The sequence below is a fragment of the Pseudorca crassidens genome, chromosome 19 (genome assembly GCF_039906515.1).
Source record: "Pseudorca crassidens isolate mPseCra1 chromosome 19, mPseCra1.hap1, whole genome shotgun sequence".
Taxonomy (NCBI): Eukaryota; Metazoa; Chordata; class Mammalia; order Artiodactyla; family Delphinidae; genus Pseudorca; species Pseudorca crassidens.
Window position 1 is genome coordinate 31,784,021 of NC_090314.1, and position 16,543 is coordinate 31,800,563.

The 16,543-nt window shown below is 42.8% G+C and overlaps 2 protein-coding genes across 4 annotated transcripts in view; both read left to right on the forward strand.

Annotated features, from left to right (window-relative positions):
• LOC137212385 (phosphatidylcholine transfer protein) overlaps positions 1–11,650 on the forward strand; it is a 34,920-nt gene extending 23,270 nt beyond the window's left edge. For both annotated transcript variants that reach the window (XM_067715725.1, XM_067715724.1), the window contains exons 3-6: positions 5,190–5,269; positions 8,169–8,340; positions 9,222–9,289; positions 10,406–11,650. In XM_067715725.1, the coding sequence (XP_067571826.1) occupies positions 5,190–5,269; positions 8,169–8,340; positions 9,222–9,289; positions 10,406–10,471 (386 nt within the window). In that variant the 3' untranslated portion in view covers positions 10,472–11,650. The remainder of the gene's footprint in view (positions 1–5,189; positions 5,270–8,168; positions 8,341–9,221; positions 9,290–10,405) is intronic.
• Positions 11,651–11,786: 136 nt separating this feature from the next.
• Positions 11,787–16,543, forward strand: part of LOC137212386 (phosphatidylcholine transfer protein-like) — an 86,509-nt gene continuing 81,752 nt past the window's right edge. For both annotated transcript variants that reach the window (XM_067715728.1, XM_067715726.1), the window contains exon 1: positions 11,787–15,739. The gene's annotated coding sequence lies outside the window, so the exon portion shown is untranslated. The remainder of the gene's footprint in view (positions 15,740–16,543) is intronic.

Consider the following 16,543-nt stretch of genomic DNA (forward strand, 5'->3'; position numbering starts at 1 on the left):
TAGTATAGTCTGAAGTCAGGGAGCCTGATTCCTCCAGCTCCTTTTTTCGTTCTCAAGATTGCTTTGGCTATTCGGGGTCTTTTGTGTTTCCATACAAATTGTGAAATTTTTTGTTCTAGTTCTGTGAAAAATGCCAGTGGTAGTTTGATAGGGATTGCATTGAATCTATAGATTGCTTTGGGTAGTAGAGTCATTTTCACAATGTTGATTCTTCCAATCCAAGAACATTGTATATCTCTCCATCTATTTGTATCATCTTTAATTTCTTTCATCAGTGTCTTATAATTTTCTGCATACAGGTCTTTTGTCTCCTTAGGTAGGTTTATTCCTAGATATTTTATTCTTTTTGTTGCAATGGTAAATGGGAGTGTTTTCTTGATTTCCATTTCAGATTTTTCATCATTAGTATATAGGAATGCCAGATATTTCTGTGCATTAATTTTGTATCCTGCTACTTTACCAAATTCATTGATTAGCTCTAGTAGTTTTCTGGTAGCATCTTTAGGATTCTCTATGTATAGTATCATGTCATCTGCAAACAGTGACAGCTTTACTTCTTCTTTTCCGATTTGGATACCTTTTATTTCCTTTTCTTCTCTGGTTGCTGTGGCTAAAACTTCCAAAACTATGTTGAATAAGAGTGGTTAGAGTGGGCAACCTTGTCTTGTTCCTCATCTTAGTGGAAATGCTTTCAGTTTTTCACCATTGAGGATGATGTTGGCTGTGGGCTTGTCATATATGGCCTTTATTATGTTGAGGAAAGTTCCCTCTATGCCTACTTTCTGCAGGGTTTTTATCATAAATGGGTGTTGCATTTTGTCGAAAGCTTTCTCTGCATCTATTGAGATGATCATATGGTTTTTCTCCTTCAATTTGTTAATATGATTTATCACATTGATAGATTTGTGTATATTGAAGAATCCTTGCATTCCTGGAATAAACCCCACTTGATCATGGTGCATGATCCTTTTAATGTGCTGTTGGATTCTGTATGCTAGTATTTTGTTGAGGATTTTTGCATCTATGTTCATCAGTGATATTGGCCTGTAGTTTTCTTTCTTTGTGACATCCTTGTCTGGTTTTGGTATCAAGGTGATGGTGGCCTCGTAGAAGGAATTTGGGAGTGTTCCTCCCTCTGCTATATTTTGGAAGAGTTTGAGAAGGATAGGTGTTAGCTCTTGTCTAACTGTTTGATAGAATTCGCCTGTGAAGCCATCTGGTCCTGGGCTTTTGTTTGTTGGAAGATTTTTAATCACAGTTTCAATTTCAGTGCTTGTGATTGGGCTGTTCATATTTTCTATTTCTTCCTGAAGCAGTCTTGGCAGGTTGTGCATTTCTAAGAATTTGTCCATTTCTTCCAGATTGTCCATTTTATTGGCATAGAGTTGCTTGTAGTAATCTCTCATGATCTTTTTTATTTCTGCAGTGTCAGTTGTTACTTATCCTTTTTCATTTCTAATTCTATTGATTTGAGTCTTCTCCCTTTTTTTCTTGATGGGTCTGGCTAGTGGTTTATCTATTTTGTTTATCTTCTCAAAGATCCAGCTTTTAGTTTTATTGATCTTTGCTATTGTTTCCTTCATTTCTTTTTCATTTATTTCTGATCTGATTTTTATGATTTTTTTCCTTCTGCTAGCTTTGGGGTTTTTTTGTTCTTCTTTCTCTAATTGCTTGAGGTGCAAGGTTAGGTTGTTTATTCGAGATGTTTCCTGCTTCTTACGGTGGGCTTGTATTGCTATAAACTTCCCCCTTAGAACTGCTTTTGCTGCATCCCATAGGTTTTGAGTCGTTGTGTCTCCATTGTCATTTGTTTCTAGGTATTTTTTTATTTCCTCTTTGATTTCTTTAGTGATCACTTCATTATTAAGTAGTGTATTGTTTAGCCTCCATATGTTTGTATTTTTTACAGATCTTTCCTGTAATTGATATCTAGTCTCATGGCATTGTGGTCAGAAAAGATACTTGATACAATTTCAATTTTCTTAAATTTTCTTAAAATTTCTTAAATTTACCAAGGCTTGATTTGTGACCCAAGATATGATCTATCCTGGAGAATGTTCCATGAGCACTTGAGAAAAATGTGTATTCTGTTGTTTTTGGATGGAGTGTCCTATAAATATCAATTAAGTCCATCTTGTTTAATGTATCATTTAAAGCTTGTGTTTCCTTATTGATTTTCATTTTGGATGATCTGTCCATTGGTGAAAGTGGGGTGTTAAAGTCCCCTACTATGAATGTGTTACTGTCGATTTCCCCTTTTATGGTTGTTAGTATTTCCCTTATGTATTGAGGTGCTCCTATGTTGGGTGCATAAATATTTACAATTGTTATATCTTCTTCTTGGATCGATCCCTTGATCATTATGTAGTGTCCTTCTTTGTCTCTTCTAATAGTCCTTATTTTAAAGTCTATTTTGTCTGATATGAGAATTGCTACTCCAGCTTTCTTTTGGTTTCCATTTACATGGAATATATTTTTCCATCCCCTTACTTTCAGTCTGTATGTGTCTCTAGGTCTGAAGTGGGTCTCTTGTAGACAGCATATGTAAGGGTCTTGTTTTTGTATCCATTCAGCCAATCTGTGTCTTTTGGTGGGATCATTTAGTCCATTTACATTTAAGGTAGTTATCGATATGTATGTTCCTATTCCCATTTTCTAAATTGTTTTGGGTTCATTATTATAGGTCTGTTCCTTCTCTTGTGTTTCTTGTCTAAAGAAGTTCCTTTAGCATTTGTTGTAAAGCTGGTTTGGTGGTGCTGAACTCTCTCAGCTTTTGCTTGTCTGTAAAGGTTTTAATTTCTCTATCAAATCTGAATGAGATCCTTGCTGGGTAGAGGAATCTTGGTTGCAGGTTTTTCTCCTTCATCACTTTCAGTATGTCCTGCCACTCCCTTCTGGCTTGTAGGGTTTCTTCTGAGAGATCAGTTGTTAACCTTATGGGGATTCCCTTGTGTGTTATTTGTTGTTTTTCCCTTGCTGCTTTTAATATGTTTTCTTTGTATTTAATTTTTGACAGTTTGATTAATATGTGTCTTGGTGTGTTTCTCCTTGGATTTATCCTGTATGGGACTCTCTGTGCTTCCTGGACTTGATTAACTATTTCCTTTCCCATATTAGGGAAGTTTTCACCTATAATCTCTTCAAATATTTTCTCAGTCCCTTTCTTTTTCTCTTCTTCTTCTGGAACCCATATAATTCGAATGTTGGTGCGTTTAATGTTGTCCCAGAGGTCTCTGAGACTGTCCTCAGTTCTTTTCATTCTTTTTTCTTTATTCTGCTCTGCAGTAGTTATTTCCACTATTTTATCTTCCAGGTCACTTATCGGTTCTTCTGCCTCAGTTATTCTGCTATTGATCCCATCTAGAGTACTTTTAATTTCACTTATTGTGTTGTTCAACGTTGCTTGTTTCATCTTTATTTCTTCTAGGTCCTTATTAACTGTTTCTTGCATTTTGTCCATTCTACTTCCAAGATTTCGCATCATCCTTACTATCATTATTCTGAATTCTTTTTCAGGTAGACTGCCTATTTCCTCTTCACTTGTTAGGTCTCGTGCATTTTTATCTTGCTCCTTTATCTGCTGTGTGTTTTTCTGTGTTCTCATTTTGCTTATCTTACTGTGTTTGGGGTCTCCTTTTTGCAGGCTGCAGGTTCGTAGTTCCCGCTGTTTTTGATGTCTGTCTCCAGTGGCTAAGGTTGGTTCAGTGGGTTGTGTAGGCTTCCTGGTGGCGGGGACTAGTGCCTGTGTTGTGGTGGATGAGGCTGGATCTTGTCTCTCTAGTGGGCAGGTTCACATCTGGTGGTGAGTTTTGGGGTGTCTGTGGCCTTATTATGATTTTAGGCAGCCTCTCTGCTAATGGGTGGGGTTGTGTTCCTGTTTTGCTAGTTGTTTGGCATAGGTTGTCCAGCACTGTAGCTTGCTGGTCGTTGAGTGAAGCTGGGTGCTGGTGTTAAAATGGAGGTCTCTGGGAGATTTTTGGCATTTGATATTATGTGGAGCTGGGAGGTCTCTTGTTGACCAGTGTCCTGAAGTTGGCTCTCCTACCTCAGAGGCAGAGCCCTGACTCTTGGCTGGAGCACCAAGAGCCTTTCATCCACCCGGCTCAGAATAAAAGGGAGAAAAAGTAGAGAGAATTAGTAGAAGTATGAAGAAAGAAAGAAAGAAAGGAGGGAAGGAAGGAAGGAAGGAAGAAAGAAAAAGAAAGAAGCAAAGAAGGAAGGAAGGCAAGAAGGAAAGAAAGATGGGAGGGAGGGAGGAAGGAAGGAAGGAGGGAAAGAAGGAAAAAAACAGAAAGAAAGAAGATACAGTAAAATAAAATAAAGTATAATAAAGTTATTGAATTAAAAAATACTTAGAAAAAAAAAAAGGAACGGATAGAACCTTAGGACAAATGTTGGAAGCAAAGCTATACAGACAAAATCTTACACAGAAGCATATACATACACCCTCACAGAAAGAGGTAAAGGGAAAAAAATCATAAATCTTGCTCTCAGAGACCACCTCCTGAATTTGGGTTGATTCGTTGTCTAAAGGAGGGAAGGAAGGAAGGAAGGAAGGGAGGGAGGGAGGGAGGGAGGTAAAGTATAATAAAGTTATTAAAATTAATTATTAAGAAAAAAAATTTTTAAAAAAACCATGGACGGATAGAACCCTAGGACAAATGGTGGAAGCAAAACTATACAGACAAGATCTCACACAGAAGCATACACATTCACAAAAAGAGGAAAAGGGGAAAAAATCATAGATCTTGCTCTCGAAGCCCACCTCCTCAATTTGGGATGACTCCTTGTCTATTCATGTATTCCACAGATGCAGGGTACATCAAGTTGATTGTGGAGCCTTAATCCGCTGCTTCTGAGGCTTTTGGGAGGTCTGAGGTCTTCCACCAGCCTTCAGTAGGTGTTCTGTAGGAGTTGTTCCATGTGTAGATGTATTTCTGGTGTATCTGTGGGGAGGAAGGTGATCTCTGCGTCTTACTCTTCCGCCATCTTCAAGGTCCCCCCGTGAATGTGTTTTTTGTTCCACAGGCTGCAGGATTGTAGTTCATCTGGTTTCTTCTGTCTGACTTCTGGTGGATGAGGCTATCTAAAAGGCTTGTGCAAGTTTCCTGATGGGAGGCAAAGCTTCTTGTTAATAGACACCAAAGAGGCTTCTAGATGCAATAACTTCTTTTTTTTTTTTTTTTTAGAACTTTATGAAAAAGAATGCAATGGAGAAGCAGTGGTGTACTGGCAAGTCAAGTACCCTTTTCCCATGTCTAACAGAGATGTATCCTTTCCAAAAGCACACCAATACTCAGCTTTTGAAGTGTTTCTGTGCCCCATGGTCATCACCCAATGGTGGTATGTCCAACAGGTGGAAAATATTGTCTTTGACTCTTGCAGAGAGTGCATCTGTAATTGTGGTTATGGGAGGGCAGCTCATACTTTCCTGAAAAGTTTTCTAGGAAATCCTTGTGCCAGAGAATTGGGGACCTGAAAACAACTTTTCATAGAGAGTATTCAATACACTCTCTCAATCTATAGGAGAGGAAGTAGGGACCCAGAGAGGCAATGTGAGAGGCCCACTCTCAGGTGGTTAGCAGCAGACTGGGGGCTGGGACTCAGGCTCCACGTTTCCAGCTCCCTCCACCTTCCCTCCTCCTCAAATATTGGATCTGGACACTGTGTGTATGTTTCTTCCCCTCAGTTTCCTTGATTACGATATGAAGCAGTTGAATGGATGTGAGGAGTCTTAGCTGACACTCCAAGGCTCTATGAGGCCCCCTTAGGGCCAGCATGGGGGTTTTGATGGACATTTGCTGGGTGGGCAGATGGGGTAGAATATAGGCGGGGACAGGTGAGATTTCCACTCCACTGTTCTCTTCAATCATAGCAGCTGAGTGTTTTACACACTGAATTTTCATAAATAATCCTTTTAACAAAGGGTCTGTGGAATTAAAAGAAAAAAAAACTTGGAAACCACTGAACTGGATGATCACCGGAATCTTTTCTAGGTCTAACATTCTGTAAGTCTGTATGTTCCTAAGTAATTGTTCTTTAGAAAGAGAGGGGGCATGGGGGTGGTTTGTGGGTATTGTTTCTGTGTGTTTTGTGTGTATGTGTCCACCCTGGCCCAGCTAGATTACAGACTCCATAAGGGATTATTTCTGGCACAGTTCCCACAGACTGCTAAATACAGGTGGTAGGTATTTCAAGAAATTGTGGTTACTTAATCCCTTAGATTTTATGTGGTTTTCTCTCCTCCTTCCAGCAACTGTGCAGGGTAGGAGCCATCATCCCCATCAGTCAGGGAAGGAGACTGAGGCAAAGGCAAGTTCAGAGCCCTGCTCAGGTTCTCATCAGTTTCTCACCACTAGTGGGCGGCAGAGGCAGGCCTGGGCCCAGGTCCAGCTGTGACCAGAGAAGGTGATCTGGACCAGGGCAACACCACTTTCTGACCTCATGTGGATACTGCTGGGGGCTGTTCTCAGGAGTGGACACTTGGTGCTCCTTGAAGTTTGGTTTCATTGGCTTTCTAGTGCCACACAGTCCTGTAATGAGTTTCTTAGTCCTTGTATATACGCATATGTCTCTCCAACAAGGGCTATTCAATTTTTAGATTAGAAAACAGTGTAATGGAAAAGAACATTAGTTTTGGAGGGAAAGATCCCAGGTTAAGTGTGCGCTCATTTCCTGGTTTGCTCTGTGACCTTGGAAAATGCCCTTCACTTCTCTGGGCCTCAGTAAACTAGTGGTTCTCCACTCATAGACTGTGTGCCATGCTGGAACTTCCAACCCTTCAAAGAACTCTGTGAAATGGCAGTCAATATATCAAGTTAATTTTTCCTCAGTGGAGTGTCAGGTGATGTCCATCACATGAGCTAAGCAAGGTGTGGGACCATATTTGCTGTGAGGAAAAAATAAAAGACTTCGGAGAGAGGAACTCCAGAGCTAAAGCAACTTCATTCCTTCCCTAAAACATTCAAGAGCTTTACTCATCAGTGCGTAGAGAGTGGGGGCAATAGACCATCCTGCAGGGTGCCTGGGGGAGGGGCAGCCCACCGTGGGTGCTGTAGAGCCTCCGAGCTGGCCTGGGGCTGTGGTCGCGGCTGTTGCAGTAAGTGTAACTGTGTTGTACTTACAGTGATTGTTTGGATTATTTTAGGCTTTAATTCCTTCTCCTGTGAAACCTAAAGTTCTCCTATTGGAAAGTCTAATGAACACATTAAAGAGCTGAGCCCTCTGTAGCTATGAAAATCTCACCAGGTTTTGGAGCCTAATCGTGGTTCAAGTTCAGGTTCCATCACTTCAGCTGGGCTGTGGGATCTTCAGCAAGTTTCTTTACTTCTCTGAGCCTCAATTTGGTCATTTGTAAGATGGGGATACTTATGCTGAACTCACAGGGACTTTCTCAGGATCAAAACTGATGCTAACTGTAAAGCACAGGATGCATGTACGTGGTAAGGGCTCAATAAGTGGTGACTCTTGTTGTTTCTTAAAATCAAATCATCTTCCCTATAGTAGTGCCACAGACATAGTGGTTATTCTATAAGTGTTTATTGAGTTGAAATGGCTTCGTGATTCTTGGTGAACCAGAATCAGCAAGGGCATCTGCCTACTAAATATTCAGGTATTCATGTGTCTTCCTATTATCTCCAGGTGTAAGTAACCCTTCCTGACCATCCTCTGTGCATAGAGGTCAGTGATTAGGGAGAGGACAAAGAGCAATGGCCCCATTGTTTACTGAGGGCTGCTTCTGCTCTAGTCTCTCTCTAGAGCCCCCACCAAGTCTGCCTGCAGGGCAGTGGTACCCTCTTTTCTTTCAGAGGGAAACCAATCTCAGAAAAGTTGAGTAACCAAACCAGGATCACACAGCTGATAAATGACCAATCCTCTGAAATCTCATTGCCTTCTTGGAGAAACGAGGAGTGGGTTCCCCACATAACTAAAAGCAGCAGGGAACCATTCACAGGTGGGTAACACACGCTCTCAAATAAGAACACCAGTTGGGAGGAGCTATGGTTTTGCAGGGCAGGTAGGCAGATAGGGCAGGAAGTGAAGTAACAGTGCAAGGGAGCAAATACCAAGTGGAGGAACAATTATCTCCCTCTGCTTCTGGCTTGTGGGCTTTCCTTCTGCCCATCTGAGGTGCTGGCCTCGATGTTGTGCCTTGACTGGTGGTGTGGTACGTCTATGTGCGGCATCGGCGAGAGCTGGACCATGAAGGACAGAAGATCCACGTGATCCTGGCCCAGAGCACCTCCGTGCCACAGTTTCCAGAGAAGTCGGGCGTGATTCGGGTGAAGCAGTACAAGCAGAGCCTGGCGATCCAGAGCGATGGCAAGAGGGGGAGCAAAGGTAAAAAGAGGGCACGTGTTGGCGCACCAGCCAGGGCCACCGATGTAAGGCCACACTGGCTGCAAGGCACATAAAATGCAGGATGCTTATTCCCTGAGGTCAGAGACTTAGGCATGGGTGCAAAAGAACCAAGGGAGACTCAGTTCACCCCAGAAGCTTGGCTGCAATGCAGCGTGGATGTTTAAATCTGATCAATTCATTCTTTATTGACTCTTGCATCGTCCAGATGAAATCAGAACATCCAAGGGAATCAAAATGTTTAGAAACTCAGTTCAGGCTGGTCCTGTCCATGCACATGCTGGCCAAGGCGGGGCAGGAGGACTGGTGGGACCATCTCTGAGGAGGCAGCTCCTGCTCAGCAAAAACCCAGGGACTCAGAACCTGCCTGCCTTGAATTCCAGCCTCTGGAGAGAGGCTGGGGGGGTCCATGCGGCCACCTGCTGGACTGGAATCAGTGTGGCCTTAAGGCTGCAGCAAAATCTGACCTTAGTTGTGACGTGTGTTAGATCTGCCACCTTGGGCATGTCACCCCACTCTTCTGAGTCTCCATTTTATCATTTATAAACTGGGGTTCAATTTTATCAGCTCCTTAGGATTGAGATGACTAGTGAGAGAAATAATAAAATGAGAGACTATATCCAAGTCAAGCACTTGCCAGGAGTTTAATAAATATCAGCAGAATGTGCCTTGGCTGTTTTCCAAAATGTTTATATGTAAGTCTCCCGTGAGGCAAGGCAGAGGGGCGAGTCCACTTGAATTCCGTGTTACCTCCCTCCTTACTTTCTGGACCTGGATATGAAGGTGGAATGTTTGCAAGGTTTGTTATTGTATCTTTCTAACGTGTTTCTTCCTTTTGAATTGTCCTTTCTTTCCCTCCCTAGTTTTCATGTATTACTTCGATAACCCAGGTGGCCAAATTCCGTCCTGGCTCATTAACTGGGCTGCCAAGGTGAGATCCCAGGAGGTAGGAGGGGAAGTGTGTGTGACAAATGTTGGGGCTGTCAGGCTGAAGAGATGTGCTGTCTCAGGCCTCATGATGCTCTTTTATGAGACAGCTCTGTTGAGTGTCTATGGTTAGGACTGGGGTTACCAATACCCAGCACAGAGGCTGGGACAAAAGTCAAATAATCTTTACCTGGAATGTCAGCCCTCCCTGCTTTGCTCTGAGACCCCGCACCAGGATCACAATAGATCACAGTAGGGACAGTGGTGCCTGTGGATCCTCTGTCTGCTTATGGAGGAGTTAGACAGGCCAACCTGGCCCAGGAGACACCAGCCATGTCCAAGTCTGGGGAAGCCTTCAGTTTTTTTTATGGTTATTTTGTTTTTCTGTAAGGAGAGGGAACCACAGTGGTACCCAGATCACTAGAAACTGCCTAGGACCTGGAATCATGCCGACCATTCAGTCTGCTTTATAAGGCCCTACTTACTGGCTGGAAGGCTCACCAGTTCCCTGAGAGAGTGGAAAAGCACATAGGCTTTGAGTCAAACACATGATATTTTGAATCCTGGCCTTGTTTCTGACTGTGTAATCTAGGGAAGCCATCAATTTCTTCCCTCTTAAAAATAGAGATGGATATTCCCACCCTGTGGAGAAGGAGTATATAGAACAATGTTTGGAGAAAGTCTTGAACAATGTTCAACACTAACTAAAGAATGGCATATCCTGTCTCTTGCCCCCAATCCTTACCATTTTCTAATTCTGTAAAGCAAGTCCTTTCTCTCACTTCTTTGGAAGAATCCCACAGCCTAACCCAATCTCATTTTTGGGTTTTCTTTTTCTTTTGAAAAAATGGTGTCTTAGAAATATCTTAGCTTTTTATTAGCAAAAGTTAAAATATACAACAAGGTCTTATAACAGTGGCCCCTGCGGTTCAGCCTTACCTGTGCCCTGCATCTTACCTTTTGTCATCAGCGGTTGGAACGCTCTGTGGAAATCTGTTCGTGGGCCCTATTGTCATATTTATTACTCCCAAAGCCATCTTCCTTTACCTTTGCCACATCCCAAAGAATTAGGAATAATCCCTGTGAGGACATAGAAGTGACAGTCTCCTTTCCTTTGCAGAAAGGAGTTCCTAACTTCTTGAAAGACATGACGAAAGCCTGTCAGAACTATCACAAGAAAACCTAAGGGAGGGAATTGGGAGCCTTGTGTCCATGGAATGATGTCTCCGGAAGTGCCACAACCGCCAGCGCTCAGCCTGCCTGTCATGTTTTTGTCCTCAGAGGCCTGCACGCTCTCCAGCAGGTTGTCCCCAAGTGTGTTTGCCTGACGCCCGGCTTCCTTTCCCACTCTTCCTTTCCCAGGAGCTGCTGCCTTCTTCCACTGTGGAATGTGGGTCAGATTAGGGAAACTTTTGCTTGTTTATTTTTTAAAAGGGGAGTCCTCAGTAAGGAACACAGTCAATCCATTGTGCCACTCTAGGGAGATCTTGGGTGGAGGACTGACAACACCATCTAAGAGTGACTGATCCTGGCAAGCTGGCTCCTTCCCACATGTGATTTCTTGCAACCCAGTGGGGTGATTTCCTGCTGAAGTTGCATTTTCTTCAGAACTGACGCTCAGTGCACCAAGACTGGAAGATTCATGTCCATTTGCCTTATGCTTTGCTGCCTTGATTTGAGATGATAATCCACTAAGCCTCTCCCCATTCCTGCTTGTGGAGGATCATGAGCTGTTTTGATTTTAAACCATTTTGAAAAACGTTACAGGCCTGACTAAGTGTATAGTGTGATAACAGTTTTTTCTCATCACCCATATCTGGGTTTCTCTCTTTCCCATATGCCCCTGGGGAAGGCTGTCCGTACCTCACTAGCTCTGCACTTTACTGGACACTGAGGCATCAAGACTGCTCTGGCAGTTACCAGAAGCCAACCTACTTTGCACACAGCATTGAGATAAAGTGTCTTTTTATGCAATTTCCCTTCTAGAATGTTCGGAGATGTTGAAAGGATAAGAGTTCACAGCCAGGGAAATATTAATTAGTGGTGTGGTTGACTCTACACCTTTTTCTCAGGAATTCTACCTAAGTTACCCACCTCTCCCACCACCAGAAGACTTTCCGTTTCCTACTTTTCTCTTGAATTTTGGAGGGAAAGATACTCTGTGGACAAAGGCACAGCCTTATAATCTCAGGGAAAAATTTTAACCACTGTATGTGACGGTACCAAACATTGATTAAGGGGCATAAAAATTCGGGATGCAAGGCCAGAAGCAGGGTATTTATTAAAATGGGATACTCCAGACTCTGTAATTTCTCTCTGGAAAGGGAAGTGCATTGAATACCAAATAAATATATAGTGACTTATACTTGTCCTGTCTGCAGTCTCCTTCCTGCCTTGTTCCTTCTGTGAGAATAAGTCTGTTAGGTCTCTTTGGTTTGCAAGTCACATCCAACCTAACTCATGGACTTGAAGGAATTTTAGGCTCACTTACATGCAAGGCCAGGTGTAGAGTGGTCTCACGTAGGGGTTGATACGGGTGCTCAAACTGGCATTAGGAATCAGCTCTGTTCTTCTTTAAGGTTTCTTTGATTTGGGGCCGTGTTTGGTGGCAGGATTGCTGCTAATAGCAAATAGTAGGCCTGCATCTTCTCAGGTTCCTGCTGAGTCAAAAAAAGACAGCATTTCTTTCCAGTAGATCCTGAACCATCCCATGATTTCCTCTAAACCATGTGTCAATCCCTGCCCCAGTCACCGTGGTCATATGGATAGAATTATGCAAATTAGCAATTCATAACTGTGTCATTAAAATATCACTATTAGTAATGTAGCTGGAATTTAATTTTTGGTAAGGTAAATCTAAATGTCTCATGTAATAGAGGTCAAGTTGACATTTTATGTATAAAGTAATTGAAAGACAAACACTAGGATTATAGTCTTTGAGCAGAGAACCTGCATGAAATGGTGTCAGGCAAACTGTATCTTTTACAGTGTTTGATAATCTGGTAAGAACACTGAGTATACTAAGAATACTGAGTTTCTAGGTAAGGCAGTTTAAGAAAAGTCACTAAGCTTGCTATAATTAGTAGGGTTAAGACCCTTTGGCATTCATGCTTGCTTATTCAGAGAAGACAGTCCTATACAGCATTGATATAGGTTACATGGGAAACTGAGAACCCCTGAGCCAATATTAAATGCAAGGGGCCCAAAATATGTAGAACTGGTGCTCTGGAAGCTGCACTGGATTCTTCAAGGTCTGTCTCTGTGCAGGGGCTGAAAGTATCATTTGGAATTTGAAAGTTATAAGTGTATTGTCATTCCTCTAGCTCTTTGTTTCACTTATTTTCTCATGTCTGTCTCTCTGAATAGACAATAAGATCTTTTTGGATAGAAACCCTTCTTTCACTTTGATTTCTGGCCCTCAAATGATAACTAAATGAGTGAATTTAATGATTTGGGGAAGACTGACCAAGTGACACACACCCAGAAGGCAAAACTTATCCAGATATAGAAGTTTAATTTGATTACATTAAATACGACTTTAACATTTAATAATTTAGTTCTAGCCAAATTGTTTCCCCAAGTCATCATTTGAGGGGTTCCTGATTCCTGAGGATCTCATTGTTTTTTCCTTGAAGGCACTCAGGTCCTTTGTTTGTTAAGGGGTGGCTTTGCTGGTGTGGCTATGGGTTATACCTTAATGTTATGAAAATGGCACAGTCTGGACTGAGTCCAGCTGAGATTAGTCAGGATTTCAGGATTCTCATGACGAAAGTAACACTACTGTTAGTGCTAAATTTTTTTCCACAGGCAAATTATTCACGCTGCATAACAGTTCAGAGTTAATGGCCACCTTGGAACTGAGGGATTCCAGCAGAGTGTCACGTCCTTGAAAATGTTCCTGTTTCACAGGGAGGGTCCTGGCCTGGCTCCCTGGCTGAGATTCCTCACCCAGAATCCCCACCTCTACTGCCTGCCCTTCAATTGTCCTGCTTCCCAGCTGGGTTTGAAAGAGAGAGAAAGCAGGCAGAACCCATTTGGTTCTCATGTTTCTGGTAGCACCACCCAGTCGGCTCAGAGAATTATCTTTAAAAGTTTTAAGATGTGTGTTCACTTCACAGATATTTCTTAATGGTCTGGTGTCCATCTGGCAAGGGGACAGGCATGGCAGTTCCTGGGATGAGTGAGACAGACTTGGTGTTTGCTCTCATGGAGCTTATCCAGTGAAGAAGACACAATGGACAAGCTGTTGAAAAGGTGATGAGTTGTGAGAAAGGGCAAGTAGAGGGGGCTAGAATCTAAACCTGGGGGCACTAACCAACTTTGAGGGGTCAGGGGAGAACATGTTGGAGTTGACTGGATGGAGGTTGGAGAAGAAAACTATTCCACATGGAAGGAACCATTTCTATAAAGTCCCTCAAGCAGAAAAGCCAGTCATGTTGGAGGAACTACCAGAGGCCAGTAGGTCTGAGCAATGAAAGTGGAAGAAGGCCTCTTACATGTGGCTGAAGAAGGAGGCCATCAGGTCATGGGAGATCCTGAGAGGTATGGCAAGGATTTTGGACTTTATACCCAGAGCAGCAGTAAGCTATGAAGGATTTTAGGCTGAGCAGTGACCAGATAAGACATACTCATTCCTAACAACTGCTTATTCTCCCATGGTTCTTCACCATCTCCAGTATCCCTCCAGCACCATCATGGGGGTGCTCTCCAAGGTGCTGTATGCCTCGTGGCTCTGAATCATCCCCACTGTCAGGCTGCACACTGAGTAGCCCACACCCAAACCTAGTTTCTAAGGTTGAGCATCAGCCTCTGAAGTTTAAGGGGAATAAAAGAGGTGCAGGGAACACCCATGGACACAGCCCCCTTCTTTCCTTGCCCACACTGTTGTCAACATGCCCTCCTGTGTGACTGCACCATGCAGCCCATCAGAACAGAGCCACTACAGGAGCCAGAAATGTCAGAGAAAAAGAAAAGGCATACAAAATGTAAGCAGGTCTGCCTTCCCCAAAGTTTATTTTACTATACTGCTTCCCAACTAAAAGGAAGAATATATTTTTTTTTCTTGAGAATATAGAAACACTTTATTTGTTCAGGTTCTCAGAGTTTAGAACCAGCATAATGAAAGGACTTCAGAAAAATTATATTGCTCATCTATTTATATGTATTTTTGTGTGTGTCTGCTTGGACACATATAATATGTGCTCCATTTCATACGGTATGATAATGGAACAACAACTAGGCAGCATGTTATGTGAGTGGCTTTGCAGGTTCTCTACATGATGTGCCAGGCTCACTGCTAGGCAGTGGAGTTCATAAAGGTGAACAAATTCTTCTCTTGGATACTTAGCAGACTACAGAGGACATGGAATATGTGCACAGTTTATGAAAATGAGATCTCCACCTTATGTAAGGAAAATATGTAATATTTTCAGAGTCTATGGCTAACTGCTCTTAAAAACAGGACAACAGGCCCCAAGTGGAGTCACTAATGCTAAGCCCCACGTCCCAAACCAAGACTTAATTACAGTTTTGGCTCTCCCGGAAATGGAATCTCAAACCAGGCTATCAGGAATTGCCTGATCAGCACTAGTTAATCTGCCTGATAGACCCCTGTCCTCCCCTAAACGAAAGTAATGTTGCAATAACCAACCTTCTTTTTACCTAATATAACTTCCTTGTTTCTGCTTCCTTCTGCCTACAAAATTCTCTCATTTTGTACATTCCCTTCGAGCTCCTTTCTGTCTCCTAGGAGGGATGCTGTCCAATCGAATTGATTTTTGTTTAAACAAGCTCTTAAAAATTTCAATATGCCTCAGTTTATCTTTTAACAGCTCTGGTGTGAGAAGAGGGAACTTAAGGAGACCCCCCAAAAGCCTCAAGAAGCAAAAGCAACCAGACTTGGTTACCTGCTGAGCCCTTGAACTCTGCTTTCCTGGTGCCTCTGGAGGTGGTGAGTAAGTCTCTCTCAGATGGTAGCTCTGCAGCTTTTCCTTGAGTTTCCAGATTTTATTAGAGCATTTTTTTTCTTGACTGAGTCCAGAAACTCACCAAAATCAGATTGGGTCTGACTTAGAAACCAGACTTGGTCTGCAATTTGACTGGGTCCAGCTTAGAAACCGGACTGAGTCTAGAGTCGGACTGGGTCTGACGTAAGTTGTTCTGAGTCCGCTTGAGACCACAGGTGAATAAAATATTGTTTTAGGGCTGGACAAATAGGCTCACCTTACCAAAGATAATCTTGAATCACAGTGGCCACAGTGGAGAACTTTTAACCTAGATAATCTTATCATCTTTATCATAGAAAAAAAGGGGTCTCAGCCAGATATTCATCATAAAGCATAGAGGGAAAATGATTTTTCCTCCTCTAAAATTTTTGGTGACCAGGATGGGACCAGCTGGGACACCCTACTCACTGCAAACAGGATCCTAGGAGAACTGGCAGAAGCCATCAAAGGTAAGACTTCTTACCAAAGTCAGCTCTGTCATCTCTGTCTCCATCTGTGGTGCCTGATTAACAGAGGAAGGTAAAATTCCACTTTCTCCCTTCCTTCCCAAATTCAGATTGGAAGGCAGAAAACATTTATAAGAATTAGATCTTTAAATTGCGAATTTGCTTTTGAGTACACATTGGTTGTAGATCCCTTCTTTCCCAAGGACAGCCATTGCCTTCTTGTTTGTCTACCTTTTGTCCTGAGAACTTGGCAACAGCCAAGTTGGGGTCTCCAAAAATTTTGGCTGGGAAGAAATGTGGGTTGCACTGCATGTGCGGCCAGGGTCCTACCCCTGTTGTCTGCTTTCATGGGAATTGTTTGAGGCTTTCTTTCTTTTGGTTATCTTTGGGAGTGTCTCTGGATCTTGAGAGGATAATATTTTTTGCACTCTTTGGGAATGCCTCTTGTCCTCATGGGGTTGTTCAGTACTGCTAGGAATATGTACTGTTTGTCCAGCTGAAACCTGATAAGATATTCAAAAGGAATTTTTTTTTTTTTTTTTTTTAGTAGCTCTATGATAGTAAATTGGCCAAATTGGAAGTTGAGATTCAGAGCCTGATGGGACCTTTTTTTTTTTTTTGCGGTACGCGGGCCTCTCACTGCTGTGGCCTCTGCTGCCGCAGAGCACAGGCTCCGGACGCGCAGGCCCAGCGGCCACGGCCCACGGGCCCAGCCACTCCGCGGCATGTGGGATCCTCCCGGACCGGGGCACGAACCCGCGTCTCCGGCATCAGCAGGCGGACTCTTAACCACTGCGCCACCAGGGA